Source organism: Ctenopharyngodon idella, chromosome 18 (genome assembly GCF_019924925.1).
Source record: "Ctenopharyngodon idella isolate HZGC_01 chromosome 18, HZGC01, whole genome shotgun sequence".
Classification (NCBI taxonomy): Eukaryota; Metazoa; Chordata; class Actinopteri; order Cypriniformes; family Xenocyprididae; genus Ctenopharyngodon; species Ctenopharyngodon idella.
The window spans coordinates 8,790,488-8,817,984 of NC_067237.1; the positions used below are offsets into that span (position 1 = coordinate 8,790,488).

Below are 27,497 nucleotides of genomic sequence, written 5' to 3' on the forward strand. Positions count from 1 at the left end.
CCTTTATTCTTTGTGTTCTATTTTTTGCTTTTAATGTACAGCACTTTGGTTGGCCTGTGGCCATTTTTAAATGTGCTTTAGAAATAAACTCACTCACACACAAGCTGCTGTGTGGGAGGGTGTACAGCAAACCTCCTAAAAAAAAAAAAAAAAAAAAACTACTAAGTTTTTAATAAGCTACCGAATCGTAAAAGCCACCCTTTAAGGCGTAGTTCATAGAATAATATTGTCAGGACACAGACAGGTAAGTGTATAACAGGTAGTTTATTTAGAACAGAGGCACGGAAACTGGCAGACAGAGAATGCAGGCGAGTATTGGCACAAGCACTTTAGAACAGTCACTTAGCTGAAGGAGTAATTGAGGAAAGTCTCTTTGCAGGAATGGAATTAACGAAGGAAGACGGGAGGAAGAAGATCCAGATGGCTCAGGTGAGTAGTCCAGGTATGTATAACGTTGTGCTATCCATTGACGAGACCAGACAACTGTGGTGAGGAAGGTGACCTGCTTAAATAGGGAGTGCTGATGAGTGTTGAGGACTTGCAGGTGCAGGTGATTGGTGAGTGAGTGCAGGTGAGGAACCAGAGGGATGCTGGGAAATGGAGTGCAAGTGCTGGTGGCTGTGACAGTACTCCTCCCTCCCGGAAGGTGCGTCCTCGTGCCGTAGATGGTATAGCCGGGGAGGGAGGGAGGGAGGGAGGGCGGGCGTCCTGGAGTCGTGACGGGTGATCCGGGTGACACAAGCAGGTTGACTCCAGGACAGTACTGGTGGTTCAGGGCGACATGGCGGAGTAGCCCTTTGGGAGGCCATGGCGTGTCGGGCCCTTCGGCCTCCGTGGCCTTGGCCCAGACCCCAGGCTCGGCCACCCTGGATGAGGAAGAGATTCATAGCTGTGGCAGCGGCCATCTTAACCGAGAGCTCAGACGTGGCGGCGGTCATCTTGACCGAGAGCTCAGACGTGGCGGCGGTCATCTTGACCGGGGGCTCAGGAGCGGCGGCGGCCAGCTTGACCGGGGGCTCAGGAGCGGCGGCGGCCAGCTTGACCGGGGGCTCAGGAGCGGCGGCGGCCAGCTTGACCGGGGGCTCAGGAGCGGCGGCGGCCAGCTTGACCGGGGGCTCAGGAGCGGCGGCGGCCAGCTTGACCGGGGGCTCAGGAGCGGCGGCGGCCAGCTTGACCGGGGGCTCAGGAGCGGCGGCGGCCAGCTTGACCGGGGGCTCAGGAGCGGCGGCGGCCAGCTTGACCGGGGGCTCAGGAGCGGCGGCGGCCAGCTTGACCGGGGGCTCAGGAGCGGCGGCGGCCAGCTTGACCGGGGGCTCAGGAGCGGCGGCGGCCAGCTTGACCGGGGGCTCAGGAGCGGCGGCGGCCATCTTGACCGGGGGCTCAGGCGCGGCCGCGGCCATCATGACCGGGGGCTCAGGCGCGGCGGCGGCCAATTTGACCGGGGGCTCAGGCGCGGCGGCGGCCATCTTGCGACGAGGCTCGGGAACGGCGGCGGCCATCTGGTGACGGGATACTGGATTGGTGGTTACCTTAGAACGAAATGCTTGGACTGGCTAGAATGCATACAGAGGGATGAAGCTCTCTAGACACTGGAAAATGGCCTCCTTCCAGTCCAATCCAGTGAGACTGGGGAGTTCTCGGGGATCAACGAAGTTAGCCCTGATCCGGTACAGATTCTTGAATTTATCATCATCTAAGGAACTGGTATGGATCAGATCACAGAACTTATCTGTGAATGTGAACCGATCATGGCTGGATTGAGCCGCTGCCGCGATCTGTCTGGCGAATTCCCAGCCAGAATCCGTGGAGCTCTGCATGAAGTCTGGTCTTCTGTCAGGACACAGACGGAGGCAGACAGGTAAGTGTATAACAGGTAGTTTATTTAGAACAGAGGCACAGAAACTGGCAGACAGAATGCAGGTGAGTATTGGCACAAGCACTTTAGAAAAGTCACTTAGCTGACAGAGTAAATGAGGAAAGTCTCTTTGCAGGAATGGAATCAACGAAGGATGAAGAGCTGACGAAGGAAGAAGATCCAGATGGCTCAGGTAAGTATAACGTTGTGCCATCAACGAGACCAGACAACTGTGATGAGGAAGGTGACTGTTTAAATAGGGAGTGCTGATGGGTGTTGATGACTTGCAGGTGCAGGTGATTGGTGAGTGAGTGCAGGTGAGGAACCAGAGGGATGTTGGGAAATGGAGTGCTGGTGGCTGTGACAAATATGCACGTTGAACTCTGTTTCAATTGCCTGTTTTTTTTTTGTTTTGTTTTTTTTGTTTTTTTTTGTTGTTGTTTTTGTTTTGTTTTGTTGTTTTTTTTTGTATTGTTTTTTGGGTCGCCAGCTTATGAAAACTTCTTTGTTTTTGGTTCTGGGTTTTTTAGCTTGTTTGCTGTGCACCCTGTCACATAGCAGCTTTTAGACATTGTTCTGTTTTTTGTAATAAGTCAGAAATGACAAGGAGACAGCTTCATACAATACAAAGTCAATGGAGACAGTTGGATTGAAACCCGTTGGGCATGGTTTTCAGTGACAGTGACACACAGTGTTTCTGTGACTGTACAAACCATGTGCATTTGTGGCAACAGATGCGATTGGCTGTCTGTTAAGCCATAAAATTCTAACACTGTAATGGGAATTTTAGTGCACTAGCTACTGTATGTAAGAAATTACATCTTCTGATGGCCTTGTTGTTGATACTCTGAGGCTTTGAATGTTTTCCATGTGACATGCACACCCACATGATGGGGTACTGAATTTTGCCATGCTGCTGTAGCAGCACAGTGTAAGGGGTGGGGAGCAAACATGATTAAAAAAAAATGCTTAAAAACATAATGTCCATAAAAAAATAAAAGACAGAAACACATCCATGCTTCAAACTGAATTTAATTGCAGATAATTAGGAAAATGAACTTGTAAAGGACCGACCAGGCTGAACAAAGAGTTAGTTATTAGCTATGGTGTCTTTGATCCAGTCAGTGTAGCGACACACCTCAGTATAAACCCCAGGAAAGTGTGGCTTAGCACAGCCATTGCCCCAGGAAACAACACCTTTCAGTTTCCCGTTGCACACTAAAGGCCCACCAGAATCCCCCTGAGAAGAAAATTGGAAAATGAAAAGGAAAAATTGTGTTTTTATAAAAATATAAAATCCATATAAAGAGGAAGACTAAGTGACATACCTGACACGAGTCTTTGCCTCCCTCCATGAATCCAGCGCAGAACATGTTTTCAGTCATATTCGTGCCATATGCACCCTTACACTGCATCCTTGAGAGTACAGGCAAATTCAAACACTGCAGGACAGAAGCAGAGCCAACTGGAAAAAGAATATGAACAGCGCTAAAACTTTTACGTATTACTGAATGCATGTTTTTATGCCTGACAATATTATATTAAAGTTTAAGAAGATTTTCATTACTCAGCCATCTCACCTCCAGTGTCGCCCCATCCAGAAACCAAGCACTGCTCCCCTGCAGAAGAGCAGCTGGTTGTCAGACGGATTGGCTTTACATACTTGTTGAAGATGGCAGGCTTTCTCAGCTTGATCAGCATGATATCATTGTTATGAGGTTGATCGTTATATTTCGGGTAACGAAACACCTTCTCCACCCCGATCTGCTGCTCTGTGGTTTCATTAACATACTTGTTGTGCTTTCCCAGGTAGACGATGAGACGTGAAAATCTATTTGACAAGGAACACATATTCTACTAATGCAGTGTTTATCAGAATATTGACTACCTACATATTAGGTCTGTAGATGGTCTCAAATGCATAGCCTTTGAGACTGGTTATGCCAAGAAAATTACAGATAATACAAGTTCTCCATTAGTATGCTGAATGGTAAATAAATAAAAATGTGTTGATTATTTCTTGAAGCCAGAAAAGAGTCATTTAAATGCTGTACACAAATGTAAATTTTTTCAAAACTAAAATATTCAAAACTAGAGCTGGATGCCAGTGGTTGGTAGACTAATGAACTCTCATCTTTATTAAAGTACTGAATGTGTGAGATTTTTGACAGCCTTTTGTGTAGAAATTTTGCAATTTTGTAGTGTACAGATTTAGAAATGGGAAACAATAACAACCTGTTGCTAATTGATTACTTTAAGACTTAAAAAGGGAATTTATATACTCACGCAAAGTCGCAGTGAGCAGCAGACACAACCCATCTTTCATTAATCAAAGATCCTCCACATTCATTACACTCATCTGTAAGGTACACCTGCCAGGGCTGGGAGTGGGGCGGACATTTATAGCCTCCAATGATTTTATCACCTGTGCTGCAAACTTCATTAAAAAATGAATTGTTCTTTTATTAATGTTAAAGATTTATAATACATGTGTTAGATTAAAAGTGTAGACATAAACTAAAAATTGTCATAAATAATGAATAATAAGAGAGATCTACATACCCACAGCCACAACCAGCAAAGTGAACACAACAGTCTTCATTGCAGTGGAGGAGAGAAGGTCTGCTCACAGCTTTAGAGCACTTCTGCAAAGTTTAAGACCAGCATTCATGTTTTTGAGCGATTGTTTTAACACACCTACAGAACAACCAATAATATCACAAATGTTTCGGAAGTAACAATGAGCATGTGAGACAACAGTTCTTATTCAGTGTTCCATAGGCATAAAAAAATGAGTTGGAAGGAAGCTTTGACTTATGACAGCTTACATAAAAAAGGATGACCAAAATGCTGTTTTAATTTTTGAGTGACACAAAAACTTAATACTGTGAAGACTTTTTATTGTTTTTATTGTATTATTGTACAGTATTGTACAGTTTATTGTTTACTTAAAGCTTCAATCAATACAAGAGAAAAAAAAATAGAAACAAAATAAAATAAACTAACCAATATTCTCACTAAGTGATATGAAAATGATAAGGCCATTAATAGCTAGCTTAAAGCAGTGATAAATGTTAGCGTCCGATATTAATGCTTACTAAACCAAGTCCTCTCAGATAACTGTGTGTCTAAAATACACCACTACCCAGGAACACAAGGGTCCACAGAAAAATTAGCCAAATCATGCAATTCGGTGATTAAACCAACATAAGTTTGTCACCCATGGCTTTTCCATTTTTCCAATATAAAGTGTCAATAAAAAAGAAAATATGGGACTCCTGTTTTAGTTAAAATCATTCCAGACAATTTATCTGACATAGTCGGTACCAATACCAGTCAAATTTCACGATTCTCTGTACCAATTTCGGTACCATAGCAAAAACCGTTGTAACTATTTTGTTGTATTTTCTTAATTTAACTATTTGAAAATTAAATATATTAAATAAATGTAATTAGTTTATTTTAATGCAATTAATGATTATAAGTAAATAATACATTAAAACATTAGCATGTATCCTTCAAATATTGTTCAGTTAAATAAACATTGCATTAAAAATTTAACTGAAAAGTTATTAATAAAATGAAAATCAGATTTTTTTTTTTGTCTCGTCCGTTGTCAAACATCACAGTTCCAGTTCAATCTCTCATTTTAATACAGTTGTCACTCTCAAAAATTTGAAGTGTGAATGAAAATTAAACCTTTATTCAAATTGTGAATGGGCTATAAACAGAAAGCGAGCAAAGAGCGATGCCTTTATAATCAATGAAACTGATATCACTTCAGTTCAGCTGCAGCACAAGCTCACCGACTGAGAGAAAACTCCTGCTATAATCAAAAAATCTGTCTGTGCTGCACAATGAATCTCTTATTTACTTCGTCATTATACTTTGTTGGTTATAAATAAGAGATTGGCCATTGCATTCACGTGCTAAACAAAAAAGTCTGTGATTGGCTACAATGCTGCAAAAACACATTGTAAACAGAACCGTTTGAGGGTCTTCACAGCATGCTCACACAAATACGCATGGGAGCATTTGAAAGAAGCGCCAGACTGACCTGATATTCAATACCGGTACTGCAGAAAGACTGGTACCATTATGTTTTTAAAATTTAAGTATTGACTTTCTTTTGACAACCCTACAGTAATGTATTAGCTAAAAGATGTGCTTAAACTGTATAAAAAGCACTAGAAAATAACATAATTCTTACAGAATGAAGTACACCTTACAGCTACAATTTTAGCATATATAGTCATAATCTCTTTTGTGACTCAAATTCTAAGTGTGGGTTCCGTTTACTCATCCATTGCAACAAAACCACTCTCAACCTGTGGGAAAACATTTGGCCAATCTCTTCCCCTTGATCTGGGTTTGTGGAGGCTGTTTTGTCATTGGTGGTGTAGAGTTTAGAGAATTAAAGAAAGAAGTGGAAATGTTACACACATACACACGACTCTTCATAGACATAATGGTTTGGTAACACTTTAGAATACTGTTCCGTCATTAATGAATAACTACACAGGAGCAAATGAGTAATGCATTATTAACACTCTAGTAACTACTATTAACTAACAAGAAACTCTGATTAATGAATTAGTAAGTAATAGCGCTCAGTTGAAGGTGGTAGTTCACTATTAGCTAATCAGTAACTACTGTTTTTCCATACCTCCCAGATAAATATGAAGAACTACTAAATACAGGTTCATAATAAATGTGAATAATGCATAATGTATAATTAATTCTAAAGTAAAGGTCATGGTAACACACTAGTAATGATTCAAGTATTACCAAATCCTTCAGAAGGAATTACTAATTATTTGGATCAGTATTCTAGAGTGAGAAACATGTTAACTCTCTAGTAAATTCTAAAGTCGTTTTAAACATTTGAGGTTTTTGTATGTTTTTGTACAGTTTGGTATAGTAATTCCTTTTGATGGATTTGATAACATTTGAGTAATTACTAGTGGGTTACCATAATCTTTACTTTAGAATACTGATCCAAATAATTAGTAGTTCCTTTAGAAATATGTAGCAACTCTTGAGTTATTACTATCCAATACTTTACAAAAACCTCAAAAGTTTACAATGACTTCCTTCAGTAGTTACTAGAGAGTTATCATGTTTCTCACTTTAGAATACTAATCCAAATAATTAGTAATTTCTTCTGAAGGATTTGGTAATACTTATCTCTGTCTTTGATTTCAGTGAGATTCAACCAAAGATGCCTCTCCGTGGCCACCAGGGCTGCCATAGACCGGCCGATGGATTTGGCTGTCTCCTTGGTGGCACGGAGAGCTAAGTCAGCTGACTGACACAACTCCTGGATGACATCTGCCCCCACTTCTTCACTTTCCTCCAGGTCTCTTAGCAGGTCAGCTTGGTATGCTTGCAAGATAGACATAGTATGCAAGCATGCCGCTGCCTGATCCGCGGCCGAGTACGCTTTGCCCACCAGCACGGATGTAGCTTTAAGTGGTTTGGTGGGCAGCGTCGGGGCTTTAAGGGACGATGCCGACTGAGGGAAGAGATGGCTCGCAAGCGTCTCTTCCGCCTTTGACATAGCCCCATAACCATGCTTTCTCATATCTAATACATTGCTGTATGTAGATGTTTGTGGTGTATACACTCGATATGAGACTGGTCTCTTCCATGACCTCAACACCTCGGTGTGGAGGTCGGGAAAAAATGGTAAGCCCAGACGCAGAGGTTGAGCTGATCTAGATGGTAGGAATCGTTCATCTAGTTTACTTTTAACTTGCAGCTCTTGTTTCTCGGCCGGCCAATCGATGTTTAACTTAGCCACGGCACGAGTTAAAACCTCCATAAGCTCCTCACTTGCAGGAGACTGAAGTGGCGAGTCTTCAGTATCTCGTGTTGCTACACTAACAACATCTAATTCCTCAGAACCGGATGCCATTAATGCAGTGCCTCAACCGGAGCAGAAGAAACCACAACGCGTGCTTCCTGATTCTGAATTGAGACATCAGATCTGACAGGTGAGGGCTGAGATAGGGCTGCGCCTGTCTCTAACCCCTCTGTCAGATCCATTTGCAAACCCCATGACCTGAGACGCCGTTGAGGGCTCGGCGGGAGTGCAGCGTTCCTCGCCATCATAATATATATATATATATATATATGCTTGAAAGACAGACAACAATAAATAGGACACACAACTTCAGCGCTTGCTGAAGGCACAGAAGCTGAATGAATGGGTTTTCGGGTAGGCTTTATAGTTTCCTGGTCAGTGACGTCACCCGCCTATGACGTTCCGTCGCTCCATTGGACTGATTTCTGGTTGGTTAATAGTAGTTACTAGAGTGTTAATAGTGCATTACTCATTTGTTCCTGTGCAGTTATTCATTAATGATGGAACAGTATTCTAAAGTGTTATACTGTACAAATTGTATTTTCTATCCCCCTACACTAACCCTACCCCTAAACCTTCCCATGACAGAAAACTTTTTGCATCTTTTTAATTAAAAAAAAAAAAAAAAAACATTTTGTATGATTTTTAAGCTTATTTCCCAATGGGGACCTTAATTTAGGTCCCCACGGTGACATGAGTCCCCACGAGTCTGTGTGCATTCAAGTTGAAGTCCCCAGCGGAATATAAAAAGCACGTATGCTACACACACACACACACACATTGGGCCCTATCATAGGACGCAAGTGTTTTTTGCTAGTTTCAGCCCAAAGCAGTTATCATTTTCATGTCCTGCACCACGTTGTTTAAATAGCAAATGCATTTGCGCCCATGGGCGTGTTGGTCTGAAAACGAGGTGTGTTTAGGCGCATTGTTGGTGCGTTACTATTTTGAGGCAACTGAAATAGACTGTGCCATTGACCAACTGAAACCTGGTCTAAAGTCGATGACGCAATTATTTGTTTTGTTGTTTAAAGAGCGCGTTAGTAATTTCTGCTTATTACACACACAGGGACGCGCAGCAGCACACAAACATGCCAAATATTAAAAATAAAAGGATTACAATGTAAAAGATTATTATTGTGTGCATAAAGATAAAAATGCTTTGGTGGAATTCGGCTTCTCCCGTAGATGGTCCGTTTCCTCAATAGAGAAGCGCTCAGTTTTTCCCCTTGCAAATTCCGCCATATAAATAGCGAATCCGCCGTGGCATGCACACAACTGGCTTTTAAAGGGAATGGGAGATGTGACTCTGATTGATTCATTGCACGTTACACCCAGAACACACCCATTACTCATTAAGAAAATAGGGACAACCCTTTTAGACCATGCACCGGGTGCGACCATTTTTCCTGTCCTTAAACTATAGCAAAAGTCTTCATATATATATATACACATTTGTTTATTTATTTAGCACTTTAAGTATAAGCTGAAACTATATAATATTAATATATTGTATAAGTAATAGTATGTGTTTAATAAAACATATCCATAAGCCAATAACATTTATTTGATAACATTGTGTAAGAATTTCACTGAAGCTGAGTCAGTTTTCTGAGCCCAAGTGCAGTTTATTCCATGATTCAAAAGATGTACAAATGAAGCAATAACTTGAAAATAAACATAACAAACTTGACTAAATAAAACATGGCATGAACATGAAATTCACAACAGAGGACTACAGCATCAAAAGATGACAAAGCTAGACAAAGACGCACGGGAAAATCAGCTATAAATACACAGACTACTAATGAGCAAATGAACAACACCTGAATCTAATCAAACCAATGAACCAATAATGTAAAAAAATTAAAACAAAATACATGGCATAAACAAGGAAAATGTGGGAATGGCACATGAAAACAAAGAGCCCAACCAAATACCAGCCTTACATATCCCTCCCTTTAAAGGGTGTCTCCAGACACCCAGCCCAAACACCACAAAAACATTTTATACCCCCATGGAAAATGTCTCAGAAAATGATTCTCATGTAATGCATTAATTGTTCCTTTATTATTATGTTTTAAATCAGAATATATTAAATGGCAGTACACCACCATAATATATAATAGTTTATATTTGTTTACAATACGGAAATGAGAATTACATATTTTGCATTACATTTACAAGAATTTGCAAGGAATTTCATTAAAATGTCACAATGTCAAATTTTAAAATTGTGGTTTCAAGGGCAAAAATACATGAATAAATCGTGCATACAGAAATTGTATACGTTGTTACTGTTGTGGGTGTCACAGAACGGTCACCGTGATTTTGCCAAGTAAGACATGTTCCTGGAACAACATTCCAATCAACCAATCAGATTTGAGGGACAAGTTTACCGTTTATGTTAAGTTTAGGCTTACAACCAGGGTTAGGTGCTTCTACATCAATGTTATTCACCTATCTTTCCCCTCTGATTTTAGGGGTAAGTTATGGGTAGGATTAGGTTTAGGGGTAGGAATAGGGTTAAGACTAAATTTTCAGACTGGAATGTTGTTCCAGGATCAACAAAATATGTTGATCCAAGAACATGTCTTACTTGGCAAAATCACGGTGACCTCATGCACTCACACCTGTTTCCTATCAGTGAACCTTTATAAGCTGCACTCATACACACACATTGCTGAGTATTGTTTCTGCCTTGTCTTCTGTTTAGCCATTGGTTTGCATTCCATTTGTTCCTTGTCCTGCCTTGTCTTGCCTAGCCTGTGTTTTGACCCTGGACTGTTTCCTTGTTTGCTGCCTGCCTTGATCTGTGCCTGTGTTTTGGATTACTCTTTTGCCTTGCCTTACTGTTACTGTTTGCTGGTGTTTGACCTACTGCCTGTACGACTACGCTCTTCCTGTAAATAAAGCCTGCATGTGGATCTCCAACTCCGTCGTCCCGCTCCCTCCATTACGCCACCAGTGACCATATAAGGAGTCTTCGATTTCCATATATGGTTTGAGTGATCTGAACCATATTTTTCCATACTTTTCAAAATATTTATGAAGTACACATCCTATTTAGAAGACGTTTAGGCAGTAATGTTAATATTTGATTTGAATTCAATCCCTGAAGCACATAAAAAACATACAGAAAGAATCAGAGCGTGTGTTATAGTTTGGCACCACATCACAAATGAAGAATCTATCACTATTTATCTATTGCTTTGTCATTTCTTTTGAAAATATGAAAGCTGAAAGTCTGAAAGCTTTCAAATGATATATAGTTTGTCAAGATTACTTTAGGTTTAGACTAAGATATTGTTATAAATGTATAATGGTAAATGTCCCACGTGTGGGAGGAGGGGCAGTCTTAAAAATAGTGCTTAAAACATTTTTATAAATCATAAATTCAGATATTTACTGTTTGTAATGTGTGAAAAGTATTGATATTAAAAGTTATTTACATGATTGTATGTTTTTTTTTTCATAGTGTGATTTTTGGGGAATTGTATTGAATCCAATTAGGGTCAATTTGACCCGGACCATATATATAGGCAGTCGCCAAAAATCGAACAGTGCATGAGGGTTAAAAAAAAAAAATGCTCAAAAACATAATGTCCTTATAAAAATAAAAGATAGATAGAAACACACAAACACACACACACACACACGCGCGCGCACACACACGCACGCGCGCACACACACGCACGCACATGCTTTAAACTGAATTTAATTGCATCTTATTAGGAAAATGAACATGTAAAGGACCAACCAGGCTGAACAAAGAGTTAGTTATGATGTCTTTGATCCAGTCAGTGTAGCGACACACCTCAGTATAAACCCCAGGAAACCCTGGCTGAGCACAGCCTTCACCAAAGGAAACACCTTTTAGTTTACCGTTGCACACTACAGGGCCACCAGAATCCCCCTGAGAAGAAAATTGGAAAATGAAAAGGACAAAATTGTGTTTTTATAAAAATAAAAAATCCATATAAAGAGGAAGACTAAGTGACATACCTGACACGAGTCTTTGCCTCCCTCCATGAATCCAGCGCAGAATATGTTTTCAGTTATTTTCGTGCCATATGCACCCTTACACTGCATCTTCGAGAGTACAGGCAAATTCAAACACTGCAGGACAGAAGCAGGGCCAACTGGAAAAAGAATATGAACAGCGCTAAAGCTTGTCATCTTTTATGTATCTAATGACTGAATGCATGTTTTTATGCCTGACAATATTATAATAAAGTATAAGAAGTTTTTATTACTCAGCCATCTCACCTTCAGTTTTGCCCCATCCAGAAACCAAGCACTGCTCCCCTGCAGAAGTGCAGCTGGTTGTCAGAGGGATTGTCTTTATATACTTGCTGAAGATGGCAGGCATGCTCAGCTTGATCAGCATGATTTCATTGTTATCAGGCTGATCGTTATATTTCTGGTAACGAATCACCTTCTCCATCCTGATCCGTTGCTCTGTGTCTTCAGTAACATACACTTTGTGCTTTCCCAACTGGACGTAGGGATAGACATGTCTATGTGGCAAGGAACATTTTACTCAGCGCTAATATAATGTTTATTCTATTAGAATATTGAATTTCAGTGTACACATTCAGAAAGAGGAAACAGTAACGACCGTTTGCTAATCGATTCCTTAAAAAAGTTCTCCATAGTGAAAAAGGAATGTTTGATGGGGAAGTAGGTTTAACATGGAAAAAAATAAAAAATAAAAAAAATAAAAAGGGAGTTTATATATTCACATGAACGTGCAGTGAGCAGCAGACACAACCCATCTTTTATTAATCAAAGATCCTCTACACGCTTTACGCCCATCCGTAAGGTACACCTGCCAGGACTGAGAGTGGGGCGGACATTCATAACCTCCAATGATTTTATCACCTGTGCTGCAAACTTCATAAAAAAAAAAAAACTCTTCTTTTATTAATGTTAATGACTATTTACAAAACATGTCATTGTAGACATAAACTAACAGTTGTCATAAATAATGACTAATAAGAGAGATCTACATACCCACAGCCACAACCAGCAAAGTGAACACAACAGTCTTCATTGCAGTGGAGGACAGAAGGACTGTTCACAGCTTTAGAGCACTTCTGCAAAGTTCAAGACCAGCATTCATGCTTTTAAGCGATTGTTTTAACCCACCTACAGAACAACCAATAAGATCACAACAAATGATTCAGAAGTAACAATGAGCATGTGAGACAACAGTTCTTCAGTTATTCGATTTTCCATAGGCTTAAATGCATTGGAAGGAAGCGTTGACTTATGACTGTCAGCACATAGACAAGGGACTCTGAGGTAAGTGGTACAAATAAGGGTGCTGAGGAGCGTGGAGACGGTGGAGAACAGCAGCGGTGGAGAACTAGGACATATCACAGGAACAACAGGTAAGTAATCAACAGATAAGTGGGTCAGGCGAAACAACATGGTAAGTTTGACGTTGACGAGACAAGACAAGGAGTGCAGGAGAAGTGAGTATTTATAAGAAGAGCTAATGATGATGCTCAGGTGCAGGGAATCCATGAGATGATGAGCTGACTGGGTGCAGGTGTGGATCAGGAGGAATGCTTGGAAATGTAGTTTAGAGATGGTGAGACAGATAGTGACTGTGACAATGACAGTACAAAGCTTACATAAAAACAGATGACCAAAATGCTGAATGCTACTTTTTGAGTGACACAAGACTTAAGACTGTGAAGACTTTTTACTATGTACAGTATACAGTTTATTGTTTACTTAAAGGTTCAATCTGTAGTGAATCACAGGTATTTAATCAATTAGCTCAAATCATGGGTGAAATATATATATATATATATATAAAAAATCATAATGCCTTATGATTAATAATGATATAGATCGACCCAAGAGGGAATTATACACATATGTTGTGAATTAATTACAACGGATTATAATCAATTACATATATGATTAGTTCTAGTTTAATAGTTGTCTAGAAAAACTATCCTAGTTTGTCTAGACAACTATGGGTTTTCTCATAGACTATTATAAAATAAATGTTATTCTCTGGCCACGAGAATAACTTCCTATTATAGCATTAAAGCATAAAGCAATGTTGCAGAATCAACGTAGAAGTGACTTGGTTTTCTGAATGAGCAGCAGAAACAATCGAGCATGAATATAAAGTATTTAATATATGAAACTACGGATACAGAGGCTATACTGCTAAATATACACAAATAATACACATATATAGAAAACGAAAGTAAAGTCAAGAAAACAGAGGTGATCAAAGAAATGGCAAATTACTAACAGTTAAAACCTTTGAGAGCCTGCAAGGAAACTCAGCTTACACATCGAGCTTAAAACGCTTTGAAAAGAATGGTTCTATACTTGCATAGGTTCAGGTGCTGTGGTCGTTTCGTGTTTCTGCAGGAGTTTCGGTTCTTGCGGCTGGAGCGATTGGTCCTTTTCCGAGAAAGGGTTCTTCGGCGGGATTTTCAAACAAGGGTTTAACTTAAGAGTAAGATAACCGTAAAATAAAGAAGAAAGAGTCAGTCTCCTAGACGATGAAGAGTGAAGACTTCGGGCGACGGATGAAGAAGGCTTGACAAAAGAAACTTGTGCCAAGAGACGCGTGTCATTGTGTTTTAAGGACAACAGACCAGAACGCCTCCTTGGGTACATCAGCCAATGATGAGGGTGCGATTTTGGCGGGCAAACTTTTTCTTTGTCTCCATTTATGACCTAATTTGCATAGTTTATGAAGTGTCAGATCTGAGTACATTTTCTTCAAAGTACCATTAAAAATAGAAAAATGCATTTTACAGTAATGTGACATACATTTTCAATTAGGGCATAACGAAAGCTTTACAATGAGACCAAACTTGTCAGATGGCAAAGTCATAAAAGGGGAGATACAGTTTATACTTGAATTTTATCGTTTAGAATAAAACTAATACAACTACAGTCATAGCTAAGCTTATATACTAGGGATACATACATGTACCTTGAACTCAACGACAGGTACACTTTGGCACAGTCATATTTGGAGGATAAATGTACATTCACAACCTCCATGCGTGTTTGTGAGTGTCTGTATGTGTGTGTGTATTGGGGTTGTGGCCGGTGTCTGTGACCACATGGCCCTTAGCCCCACCAGGGTGACTCTTTGAAGTCCCTGGAGCTGGTGAGAATTTTTCTTCAATGAGGTAACAAAGGTGCCAATGGGGCAATTGGTCCCGGACTTGCTGGAGCCAATTCGTGATTTACACGCACAGTTCAGGAGGCTAAAAGCATTCTGAAGATTCTAAAGTTGGCTGGCAGATCCGATTTTGAACAGACGCTACAAATCAAAGAGAAATTCTCTAATTAATAGCACATACTAATGGGCTAACTCAACAACACACAAAATAACAATCTAAATAACTAAGTAACACTTCAGTTTATAACAGCAACATAAACTATAACAAACCAAATTTCACTGAGATTGGAGTATGTTTAGGGTGTTCTCGACAAAATTGAAATTCCGTCTTAATGACCATAACAGCATGTAACTAATAATTATACAAGACCATTAGTAAATGGTGAATTAGGTTAAAAATAAGAACACAGAACAGTGTTGTTAGTCTTAAAATGTTAAAATTACAATGCTACTGATGAGAACTGATCTTTGAAAAATTGCGATCTGATCTAGACCATGATGACAGTTTGACATATCAACATATAAGTTTGTGCAGACGTAAAAGCAGAATGTTAAAAAGTGTATATACTGTACTGTAAAGAAAGTGAACTTAGACCAAAATTGAGATCTGATCTACATATTTATGACAATCCGACATTCTTCTTCATTTTTCTGGTGTGTTTCATTCTTTCGCCCTTGGTTCTTCTTCAAGGCCTCCCATTTTCCTACAAGGTCTTTGAACTTCTTCACAGCGTGCTGAAAAGGCCTTATGGGAATGCAGAATTGCTACGGGAGTAAACAAGACCTCGCCAAGTGTGTGAGGGTGTGTGTGGCTTAAATAGTCCAGATAATGTGCTGCAGCAGTATGTGGCAATTGGTGATTGGTGGAGAGAGTGCAGGTGATTGCCAGGGAGGATTGTGGGAAATGTAGTCCGGGAATGACAGGGATACGTGACAGCAGGTCTTAAAATTAGGAAAATAAAACCTCAGATGAGCAGTAACACATGACATATCATACCATGTCATTAATTATTTAGCAAAAATAAAGCCAAGATGGAAAAGCCATGCGTGACAAACTTAGGACACCCTATGATTCATTTGCTTGTAGATCCACTTTTAGTAGCAACAACTTGAAGTAATCATTTTCTGCATGACTTTATCAGTTTCTCACATCATTCTGGAGGAATTTTGGCCCACTCTTCTTTACAACATTGTTTCATTTTATTGAGGTTTGTGGGCATTTATTTATGCACAGCTCTCGCCACAGCATTTCAGTCGGGTTGAGGTCTGGATTTCGACTGAGCCATTGCAACACCTTGATTCTTTTCTTTTTCAGCCATTCTGTTGTAGATTTGCTTGTGATCTTTGGATCATTGTCCAGTTGCATGTTCCAGTTCAATCTCTCATTTTAATACAGTTGTCACTCTCAAAACTTTGAAGTGTGTACTTTGCAGAATGAAAAATAAACCTTTATTCAAATTATGAATGGGCTATATACAGAAAGCAAGCAAAGAGCGATGCCTTTATAATCAATGAAGCTGATATCACTTCAGTTCAGCTGCAGCGCAAGCTCACCGACTAAGTGAAAAAAATTTGTCTTTGCTGCACAATGAACCTTTTATTTACTTGTCATTATACTTTATTGGTTATGAATAAGAGACTGGTCGTTGCATTCACGTGCTCAACAAATATGTTGGCTACAATGCTGCTAAAACACGTTGTAAACAATCCATTTGAGGGTCTTCACAGCACGCTCACACAAAAATGCATGTGAGCATTTGAAAGCAGCGCCTATCAGCAGGTACCGGATTGACCCAATATTCAATACTACCGGTACTGCAGAAAGACTGGTACCGTAATGTTTTTAAAGGAACCCCGGGTATCAAGACTTGTATGGCTTAATATAACGTAAATGATGCCTCTTACTGAAATATGTAGTAGAAAACCCATGAAAGATTTACGTTATTTAAAAAATCCATGACATATTTTGGACAATGGGGGGGGCGCCATTTTGTTTAGGTGCACAGTGCATTCTATGTCGATGACGTCAAATGGTTGCACTCGGTGAGCTACTGACGCTGCCCTGTTGCTATTTTTACCGCAACACAACTCGGAATATAATACACAATGTCACATTGTGAGGCTTTTGGTTGTCATTTTCAGTCGAAGGGCAACAAGAGAAGCGATGTAAGTCTTCACTGCTCTACTAGCGATAAGAGGAGACAAGAATGGGAAGTTGTGAAGAATGTGGACATAAAAATTAAAATTTAAGTATCAACTTTCTTTTGACAACCCTACACAGTAAAATCGGCAGTGTTAATTAGGCAGTGTTACTCTACATTTACTCTTAAGGAGTTAACTTAACAACAAATAGTGAAAGATACCCTCTAGTGTTGGTGAAAATTATCAGTGTTAATTCTGCCTCGTTAACTTTACTCTGTTAAGCTCCGCCCCTCAAGCTAACGTCAAGGATTTGAACAGAAGTTTCTCGTCGTCGTTGTAACCGCCATTTTCTTTCACCTCGCACCAAAAGGTAAGCTCTTTTAAGTAACGTATTAAAACATCACTTTTGAATAAATGTGCTAATATTACAGCATAGGTTGTAATTTGATGAACTGTGTAATTTGGTAGGTTCAAACTCCGAATAGAACTTGCAACTTCGCAGTATGGTGGAGAATTTTATTTTCGTCAGAGTGTGGTAATGATAAATCTTAAATTATGTCAATGATCGTATTTAATTTGTATTTCTGTTGTAGTTAGCTTTATTTTCTGTTAATTTGTATATTGTTATTTATAAACGTCGAATTATCCAGCGTCACAGTGGAGCATTAACAGTTAGCTGCTAAGTTTTTCATTAACGTTAGACAGTAGAAATTGCAATGTTCGTATTCAAAGACTTACTTAAAAGTGATGACTATGCAAACCATTGCAACAATTTCAGTACCTAACCTTTTTCTACTGCCATGTGTGTAAAACTAGGTCACCTAACGTAAGGCCTACAGAACATGCTGGTTAAGGTGAAACTTGGGGATGCCCAGAAATTTGTTAAAATAACCGAGCTGAGCCGGAAGGAGTTTTTGTCTGCTGGTAAGGAAAAAAAAAAAACTTTTTAACTTTTACTATTTTATTTTAGTTTTAAAAATTATATTTCCATTACTTTTTTGTTATTTGGTCATTTTATTTAAATATATGTATATTCAGGGCTCGACAGTGCGAGCGTTTCAGTTGCATTTGTGACTGAAAATAGCTGTGTGCGAACTCTAAAATTTATTTTGGAGCACCTGTACGAATAAAAAAATCCCTGCGATCAGTTTTCTTGAATGTAATATCATAAAATGTCTTCAATACCTTAAATGGCATAACAAATGTCTTAATAGTCATTTTAAGGCTTCTTATATTTTGGGAATGGAAAGATAAGCCATAAATCGCGATACTGCCTAATGTGAATATTAAACTTCTAAAGGCTATTTGATTTCATTAAATAAATGTGAGCGCTTAACGTTTAAAAGCCTGAACGCGGCGCTGTTGTGCGTTCGACATGCTCGCGCAGCATTAATTCTTAATCAGTGACGCACATTTATGCCAAGCGATTGCTTATGAACAAATGCTGATCAATTATGACAATGTTCACGTCACAGTGTTTATATTGTAATATGTTGTATACGGTTGTAAGAATGCATATTTTATCTCCCTCTGAATTTGATTGAGCAGCCTGCAGTAATAAAGCATAAACATTTCAAAATAAGAGTCCCGGTGTATTTCATGCTTGTTTATAAATAAAAGTTAGGCAGTTTGTCCAGTTTCCACGCGGTTATTATGTGGAACGATATGAGGGTGAGTAATTAACGACAGAATTTTCATTTTTGTGTGAACTAACCCTTTACGTTTCATTAACCTGATGTACCAAACTAAAACTGAAATAAAAATTAACAAAAACTAATAAATGACAAAAACAACAAAATTATTAAAACTTCTATCTAAAATTAAAATGAAAGCTTCAAAGCAGAAATAGTTAGTTTTACCCCTAAAGTTTCTAAATGCAACTGAGAAGCACAGGTGCTCCTAGGGGAAAAAAGTAAGCGTCAAGCCCTGTATATACTGTCACTGGTAACTCTGAACATCAGAGCAAATGCAAAAAGTAACTGATCAACATTTTAATATGTAATGCCTTTTCTCATTAATTTGCATATCTTTTTCCAGCTTTTTTAAAGTTCGGTGTCCCAACTGTACCCGAGAATGTGATGGTTGTTGATGAATCAGGGACGGAGGTGGATGATGATGTTTTTGAGGATGTAGTTAAAGATCCATCAGTTGGCGTTCTCACCATAAAACATGGTGCAGGTTTGTATTTATTACATTACTTGCTAGAAATTTTCTTAGTGCTTATTTTTTAGTATTGTGAAGATTTTTTTCCACCCTTTATGGAACTAGACTTGGAATCTGCCTCTCCACATGCCTCCCCACAAGCCTCTCCTGTGCAGTTAAATCGGTCTTCATCTGTTGACTCCACTGATTCACAGGACACGGTGATTATTGAAGAAAGCTCTTCAAGTAAAAGAATGAGGCTAGATCATGAAGCTAAAAAGGTGAGCATCAAATTGTTGTTATTTATTGGGGGAAAAAAAGATATAATTCATCAATCTTAAAAAAAAAAAACATATTTAAACAAAAATTAAGGTAATTCTTTGTTCTTAAAATGCCATATTCATGCTTTGTTTTGTTTGTTAGTTATTTCTTTCTTTTTTTTTTTTTTTTAATTATGAAGTTGGTGGAATCCATTCTTGTCCAGAAACCTGGTGGGGAGCGTGTAATAAATGAATACAACCGAACTAAAACTTTGGGGGATGAAACGAGAAGGAAAATGGTGAACATCCTGGCAGCTGACATTACAGAAAAGAATGGGTAATCTGCATATAATTAACTGGTGTATATATGATCTCTCACTGTAGTTCTATCATCTTTTGCTTTTTGAACCTGGGCTAAAGATGGGTGGTTTTTTTTTTTTTTTTTTTTTTTTAAATAATTATACAGTACATCACCACCACGGCAGGTTAAAGAAAAATACGCCAGAGGAATTGTGGCTTTGTTCCCTTACCTCAGTGACCCCTTCTCTAAAAATGGCTATGTAAGTATCACACTATTTTTGAATTTTATTTCTATGTTGACATGTCTTAAATGTTGATCACACACCCATAATACAGGTGGTGAATTTTGCTATTGATTTAACACTTTTTTTTTTTTTTTTTTCCCTGTATTTTTGTTATTCAAGGAGCATTACTATGACGGTGAGAGTGGCACTGGGTACTTGGCATGGAGAATCAAAACTATACAGAGAGGCTTGGCTAAAGAACGACGAGCATCATTTGAAGGTACAAAATGAAATTCAGAAATCGCCTGTTTTATTTATTCTTTTTTTTCTTTTCTTTTTTCTTTTTTTTTTTTTCTTCATAGCTCATTGTGCCATATTTCACAGCAGTTTTGTTGCTACTGAGTTGCCTTAAAGGGATAGTTTACCCAAAAATGAAAATTTGATGTTTATCTGCTTACCCCCAGGGCATCCAAGATGTAGGTGACTTTGTTTCTTCAGTAGAACACAAATGATGATTTTTAACTCCAACTGTTGCCGTCTGTCGCTCAAATAATGCATTGAAATGGTAACACAATCTGTAAGAGTCAAACACGACAGACAAATCCAAATTAAACCCTGCGGCTCGTGATGACACATTGATGTCCTAAGACGCGAAACGATTGGTATGTGCGAGAAACCGAACAGTATTTATATAATTTTTTTTACCTCTAATACACCACTATGTCCAACTGTGTTCAGCATCCGGTTAGTGAGGTCAAAAGATGCGTTCCGATGACGGAAGTGATCTCTCGTGCTTTGCTTCAATGAGTGAGAGACATCACTTCTGCTGTCAGAGCGCGATCAGACCTCACTAAGCGAATGCTGAACGCAGTTGGACATAGTGGTGTTTTAGAGGTAAAAAATTATATAAATACTGTTCGGTTTCTTGCACAAACCGATCGTTTCGTGTCTTAGGACATCAATGTGTCGTCACAAGCCGCAGAGTTTAATTTGGATTTGTCTGTGCATGTTTGTTTGACTCTTATAGATCCCATTGACATGCATTATACAACTGATAGACCGCAACGGTTGGAGTTAAAAATCATCATTTTTGTTCTACTGAAGAAACAAAGTCACCTACATCTTGGATGCCCTGGGGGTAAGCAGATAAACATCAAATTTTCATTTTTGGGTGAACTATCCCTTTAACTGTGGCATTTTATTTATAAAAAGATGAGCTTCCTTTTTTTTTTTTTTTTAAAGTATTAACTGTATATGGCATTCTCTAAGCAGTTTTGAAGCTAGCAAGATGCTTTATTCATCAGGACAAGAATCATCTTCTGAGGGGATGTCTGGTGGACCAACTGTAAGACGGGAGTCAGAGTTTACTCCAGAGATTGTCTTGAGTGAAGATGAATGCAAGGAAGCAATTGCATTCATGAAACATTCTGCTGATGAGGACACAGTCAAGAAGAAGATGAAATTGACATTTGACTATCGCCGCAAATTGGTTCTGGACCCTATGCAGTCAAGCGATATATTGACAGTCTTTCCACGTTTCAAAGACGTTAAAGGCTTGGTAAAGTGTTTTATGATCATATTTGTAAGGATTTAAAAAAAAATGCATTGCTGTTGTCTAAAATAAGTTTGTTCAATGCTTGCAGGGGTTTATATTTAATAATGATTCCTTTTCTTAGATTGAGCAAGACTTTGTTCTGATGTTTGGAGAAGGAGTGTCAGGCAAGCTACTGGAGAAGTGGACGACTGCATTCAAGAAAAAAGTGATTCAGCAGTCCAGAAAGCTTCCAACCACCAGTGATGTAGAAGAACTCCTGCTAGCAGCTCAATTTCCTGATGACTCAGAAGAGGGTGTTAATTTTGGTAAGATGTTTCAGATTAATTTAATATTACTAATTTGAATAATGTTTGTGTAATATTTTAAGGAACATAAGGGGGAAATGTTTAGTTCCCAATAATTTTTTTTCATATTATTTTAGTTTCAGTTTTCATTATTGACGTTTTCCTAACATATACTGTCTAAACAGTTTGGGACTCTGACTTCTCTTCTATACTACTGCTGTTGCATCTGATCCCACCTTCTGCCCAAGGCCGAAAGAGACCAGGAAAGGTGTCTGCCTCTCAAGCAGAGAAACATCTTGTTGTCTTTAAGAAGGTTTGTGTTTGTTGTTTTTTTTTTTGTTTTTTTTTTTTTTCCGTTGTAAGTTTCTATTGTTTAACATATCAGTGATGGTTTTGTACAATTTGCTTTGTCTTCTCAGAGTGGAACAAACATTGAGGAGCATCTTCGAGACATCACTGCTAGTGCTCAGCCCTATCTCCTGGCCGTGGGACCTCAGAAGAATTCAGTTCACCAGTTCTTCATCGTTCTTGATCAGCATGCCATTCCATGCAAGTCAACTTCTTCTCTTGGTGCCTTTGACGAACTGTTTAAGGCACACTTTGTGTTTGGCACATCTTACAATACTATGCTACACAACATGTACACTTTCATTCAGACCACTGTGTACAACATAGATGTTGGCAAAGTGAAAGAGAGTCCTCGTGTTGCTGAGGTCAGAGCAAGGCTGCTTAGCTAGGTCCCTTAAGATTTTCTGTCCTCATGAAGTGTTTTGTTTGTCAGGCTGAGTTAAATGGTTCAAAAATACTTCTTAGGCACTTCAGATTAGTTCATGGTTTAGTTCCTGGAAAGAATCTTCACCTTAAGTGCATAGAGTCAGGTTGTGGTTCTGTGTTTGGTACTTTTTCAGGTTTTCGGAAACATCTGCACACAAAACATGCTGATCAAAATGTCAGTGAGCAGAATTTTGACACCATTTATAGCCAGGAGACTGCCAAGGCAGATGGACAAAGTAATGCTGAAATACTTGATCAGATTGGCAGTGCCGGAGAGGTGGCCACAACATCTGAATTGTTAAAGTCAAATAAGAGCACTTTCGATATGTGTGCATCTGCTGTTGCACAACTAAAAGTTGCTGGTTTAAGTCAGTCTGCTATAAGTGGTTTTGTTTCATCTATGGAAGAAATGGTTTTTGAGATTCATAGTCAGGCCCAGGATGCAGCTTTGCTCTGTCTGTCTCCACAGGACACTGCTACTAAAAGAAAGATAGAAAATTCATTTCAAAACTTGGAAAATCCATTTACTATGTTAAATTCTGAAGCCAAACGAAAGAGACTCTTTACGGAAAAATGGGGAATTGTTGAACCAAGCGAAATAGTGCTTGGCACAAGATTTGACAGCAGGAGAAATAAAACCACAGGTTTGTTTGATCAAGTTGTTGTAACTGATAAATTTGCTTATATTCCCATTTTAGAAACACTAAAGGCAATTTTACAAAATCCGCTACTTACTGATTTGTTTAAACCCAGGCATGTTCCAAAGGAAGGCATTTATGTTGACTTAAGTGATGCGGCATATTTTAAAAGTAATCCCCTATTTTATACAGAAAATGATGCCTTACAAATTCAGTTATTTTATGACGATTTTGAGACCGCTAATCCTTTGGGATCCAAAAAAGGTATACACAAATTAGGTGCAATCTATTTTACATTAAGGAATTTCCCCCCAGTTTTTAACTCCTCATTGGTGAATATTCATTTATGTGCCCTCTTTCATGCACAGGATATTAGGCGCTATGGTTTTAATTCTATACTTGAGCCTCTAGTAAATGATTTGAAAGTACTTGAGATTGAAGGGGTTAAGAATCCAGTGTCTGGAAGTTGTATTAGGGGTACAGTTATTCAAGTCACTGGGGATAATCTTGGCTTGCACAGCTTGTTTGGGTTTCTTGAGTCATTTGGGGCTCGATATAGCTGTCGTTTCTGTCTTCTTGAGAAACATCATTTTCAGTCGGTGTTCTGTGAAGACAGCCCTGAGGTTGTATTAAGAACAGCTGAGATGCATGCTTTGCACTGTGAAACTTTAAAAACTGATTGTACACTACCTCATGTTTATGGTGTCAAACGTACATGTTTGTTGAATTCACTCAAGTATTTCAACACAGCCAACAATTTCGCTGTGGATATAATGCACGACATTCTAGAAGGAGTTGCTCAGCTAGAGGTAAAACTTGTTCTGCAGTACATTCAGCATAATTTTCTGAGCACTGATGATCTTGCTGGTAGGGTACATGCTTTTGACTATGGTTACAATCAGCAGAGGAACCGTCCTCCAATGGTCAAATTGTTTGATGGAAGCAACGATTTGGGTTTAAATGCCATCCAATCTTGGTGCTTGTTGCGCAACATGCCCCTATTATTTGGTGATTTAGTGCAAAGAGATGATAAACACTGGCATCTTCTGATTTTACTTTTGCAAATTGTTAATATCGTATTTTCACCAGTCTTAACAGAGGGCATGACCATTTATCTTAAACATTTAATAATTGAACATCACCAGCTATTCAAAAACTTGTTTCCTGAAAGAAGTCTTTTGCCAAAGCATCATATAATGATCCATTACCCACAGTGTATAAGAAAAATTGGACCAATTCTGCACGTGGTGTATGCGTTATGAAGCTAAACATAAATTTTTTAAAACACAATTAAAAAGTTTCAAAAACATAACCAAAACACTAGCCAAAAAGCACCAATTTTGTACTTCGATGCACTGGGAGTCTTTTAGCCAGTACAGATTGTCTTTTGGCCCAGGGAAGATGGTAGAACTCGGTGAACTTAAAGGTGGCCAAGAAATTGCTTCCAAATTAGGAGTGGTAATGTCAGATGTTGTCTATTCTGTAAAGTGGCTCAAACACCATGGCACAGAGTATCGCCCTGACTTTATTATCTGTACAGAAGTAGCATGTGAGATGCCAGTGTTTTGTAAGATCAAGACTATTGCTGTGAAAGATGAAAATGTGCTGTTGTGTGGAACACTTATGGAAACTGTATGTTTTGATGACCATTACTATGCTTTTACAGTCAGACTGCATCCAAACAGAGTTTTTAAGGTAGTGAATGTTAATGAGCTGTGTTATTTCAAACCATTTGATCTTCAGATGAAATATGGTACAACAGATTCTGCACTGCATGTAGTGCCATATTGCCATTTAATGCAGACATGATGTATTTTTGTGTATTTGAATGTTTCCTGAGCCTGACTCTTGTTTTAATAAATGTTTTAAATGTGACATTGTTAATGTTGTTTTCTTTGTTTTGAAAACATGTTTTAAGAGTTCATTTGACATTGTAGAAGAGTAATTGTTTTACTGTACTTGGACTACAAAGAGAAATACTGACACTTATTAACCTGTTGCAACACCAAATGGGTTTTAAGAATTTTACTCTGAGAGAATTTTTCAATATTAAAGTTGTAAATAAACTCTACATTAGTGAAATATTAACACCAAATAAGAGTTAATTTCCCCTTAGTGTTAAACTGAGGTAACACTGTTCAGTGTCAACCAGTGTTAAATTTTTACTCAAAATAGAGTTAATTTTACTCTGAAAATTTAACACTATGACAAGAGTAAATTAAATATTAACACCTAATAAGAGTTAATTTCCCCTTAGTGTTAAATCATAGTAACACCAAACAGAGTTAATTTCCCCTTAGTGTTAAACTGAGATAACACTGTTCAGTGTTGACCAGTGTTAAATTGTTACTCAAAATAGAGTTAATTTTACTCTGAAAATTTAACACTATGACAAGAGTAAATTAATCACCAATTCTGAGTGGGACCAAATACACTCAGACCCAGTGTTAAATTTAACTCTTAAAGAGTTAATTTAACACTGCAAAATTTACTGTGTACAGTAATGTATTAGCTAAAATATGTGCTTGAATTGTATTAAAAGCAATAGAAAAAACATAATTCTTACAGAATGAAGTACACCTCACAGCTACAATTTTAGTATAGTTAATCTCTTTTGTGACTAAAACTGTCAGTGTGGGTCCAGTTTACGCATCCATTGCAACAAAACCACTCTCAACCTGTGTGAAAACATTTGGCCAATCTCTTCGCCTTGACCTGGGTTTGTGGAGGCTGTTTTGTCATTGGTGGTGTAGAGTTTAGAGAAGTAAAGAAAGAAGTGGAAATGTTTGTCACTGTTACACACACACACACACGCACACTAGGCCCTTATTTTTGGACTTTTGAAATCTTCTGCTCTCACCCACCCAGTCAACTCTCCTTCATGAGAAATGGAAACAAACCAAATTTCACTGAGATTGGAGTACATTTAGGGCGTTCTTGACAAAATTGAAATTCCGTCTTAATGACCATAACAGCATGTAATTAATAATTATACAAGACCATTAGTAAATGGTGAATTAGGTTAAAAATAAGAACACAGAACAGTGTTGTTAGTCTTAAAATGTTAAATTACAATGCTACTGATGAGAACTGATCTTTGAAAAATTGCGATCTGATCTAGACCATGATGACAGTCCGACATATCAACATATAAGTTTGTGCAGACGTAAAAGCAGAATGTTAAAAAGTGTATATACTGTACTGTAAAGAAAGTGAACTTAGAACAAAATTGAGATCTGATCTACATATTTATGACAATCCGACATTCTTCTTCATTTTTCTGGTGTGTTTCATTCTTTCGCCCTTGGTTCTTCTTCAAGGCCTCCCATTTTCCTACAAGGTCTTCGAACTTCTTCACAGCATGCTGAAAAGTCCTTATGGGAATGCAGGCCCAAAAAGTCTTGGACCTCCTTCATGGTCTGCACTGATGTTTCATGCTTCATTATACCCTTTTTCCCCCATTTGGTGCAGATATACTTGAAGAACATTGCCAATGAAAGTGAAAGGATAACCCATTGTTAGAATTTGTCCTCTGTATTTAACCCATCCAAGTTAGTGCACACACATTAAGAGTAGTAAGTAGTGAACACACACACTGCAAACCGTGGACACACACCCGGAGCAGTGGGCAGCCATTATGCTGTGGCACTTGGGGGGTTAGGTGTCTTGCTCAAGGGCACCTCAGTTATTTCCTGCCGGTGCTGGAAGTGAACCAGCAACCTTTGGTTTACCCATCGAACTCGCTAACCATTAGGCCACGACTGCCCCCACGGAAAATTGGTGATAAACACTCCTTCTTGCTTTGAAGCAAGTATACTTCATCCTGGTTATGCAAAGTGGCCATCTGATATCAGAAGTCAAACGTTTATCAGTGAACAAAACTTTTAATCACCAATTAGATATCAAGTACCTATTGATAAAAAGATGCATTCTTTGAGCATACCCTAAATGACAAGTTATCTGGATGGAATTTTCTGTATTTTCTATCCCCTACACTAACCCTACCTCTAAACCTACCCATCAGAGAAAACTTTCTGCATTTTTACATTTTCATAAAAAATGTATTCAGTATGATTTATAAGTTTGTTTCCCCATGGGAAGCTTTATTTATATAGTGCTTTTTACAATGCAGATTTGTTTCAAAGCAGCTTTACAGTGATAACAGGAAAATAATTAAACAAACTTTGTTTTGGGCTGTACAGCAGCTCTAGAAGATAATAGTGGCATTGTCCAGCTTAAGAAAGTTCAGTGTTGATTTGTTTCCATTGTAAAATCATTAGTTATTA

The 27,497-nt window shown here is 38.5% G+C and overlaps 4 protein-coding genes across 19 annotated transcripts in view; 2 read left to right on the forward strand and 2 right to left on the reverse strand.

The window, feature by feature from the left end:
• gnb5b (guanine nucleotide binding protein (G protein), beta 5b) overlaps positions 1-27,497 on the reverse strand; it is a 349,428-nt gene that overhangs the window by 182,371 nt on the left and 139,560 nt on the right. The window contains exons 1-7 of one of the 4 annotated variants that reach the window (XM_051870556.1): positions 20,666-20,772; positions 20,419-20,535; positions 4,418-4,500; positions 4,142-4,292; positions 3,436-3,686; positions 3,184-3,320; positions 2,295-3,095 (exon numbers count right to left, since the gene is read on the reverse strand). In XM_051870556.1, the coding sequence (XP_051726516.1) occupies positions 2,946-3,095; positions 3,184-3,320; positions 3,436-3,686; positions 4,142-4,292; positions 4,418-4,457 (729 nt within the window). In that variant the 5' untranslated portion in view covers positions 4,458-4,500; positions 20,419-20,535; positions 20,666-20,772 and the 3' untranslated portion in view covers positions 2,295-2,945. Of the gene's footprint in view, positions 1-2,294; positions 3,096-3,183; positions 3,321-3,435; positions 3,687-4,141; positions 4,293-4,417; positions 4,501-12,737; positions 15,034-20,418; positions 20,536-20,665; positions 20,773-27,497 lie in introns of those variants that run through there. The other 3 variants (XM_051870557.1, XM_051870558.1, XM_051870552.1) reach the window with 3 other exon arrangements.
• The window catches only part of LOC127499882 (E3 ubiquitin/ISG15 ligase TRIM25-like), a 223,337-nt gene that overhangs the window by 116,187 nt on the left and 79,653 nt on the right, over positions 1-27,497 (forward strand). The window lies entirely within an intron of this gene.
• On the reverse strand, positions 9,351-12,499 carry LOC127500254 (trypsin I-P1-like). Its single transcript, XM_051871315.1, has 4 exons — positions 12,496-12,499; positions 11,991-12,263; positions 11,727-11,863; positions 9,351-11,637 (listed from the first exon to the last, which is right to left on the reverse strand). The coding sequence occupies exons 1-4, from the start codon at positions 12,497-12,499 to the stop codon at positions 11,428-11,430; spliced, it is 624 nt and encodes a 207-aa protein (XP_051727275.1). The 3' UTR covers positions 9,351-11,427.
• On the forward strand, positions 15,054-25,086 carry LOC127499874 (uncharacterized). Of its 13 annotated transcripts, XM_051870546.1 has the most exons (12): positions 15,069-17,404; positions 17,503-17,569; positions 17,851-17,958; positions 19,072-19,212; positions 19,303-19,457; positions 19,637-19,773; positions 19,903-19,996; positions 20,141-20,240; positions 21,265-21,518; positions 21,637-21,820; positions 21,985-22,112; positions 22,219-25,086. In XM_051870546.1, the coding sequence occupies exons 3-12, from the start codon at positions 17,877-17,879 to the stop codon at positions 22,534-22,536; spliced, it is 1,593 nt and encodes a 530-aa protein (XP_051726506.1). In that variant the 5' UTR covers positions 15,069-17,404; positions 17,503-17,569; positions 17,851-17,876; the 3' UTR covers positions 22,537-25,086. The 13 variants fall into 13 exon arrangements, with proteins under 13 accessions (XP_051726503.1, XP_051726499.1, XP_051726497.1 ...); XM_051870547.1 differs by lacking the exon at positions 17,503-17,569 and having other exon boundaries at positions 15,068-17,404; XM_051870545.1 differs by having other exon boundaries at positions 15,069-17,958.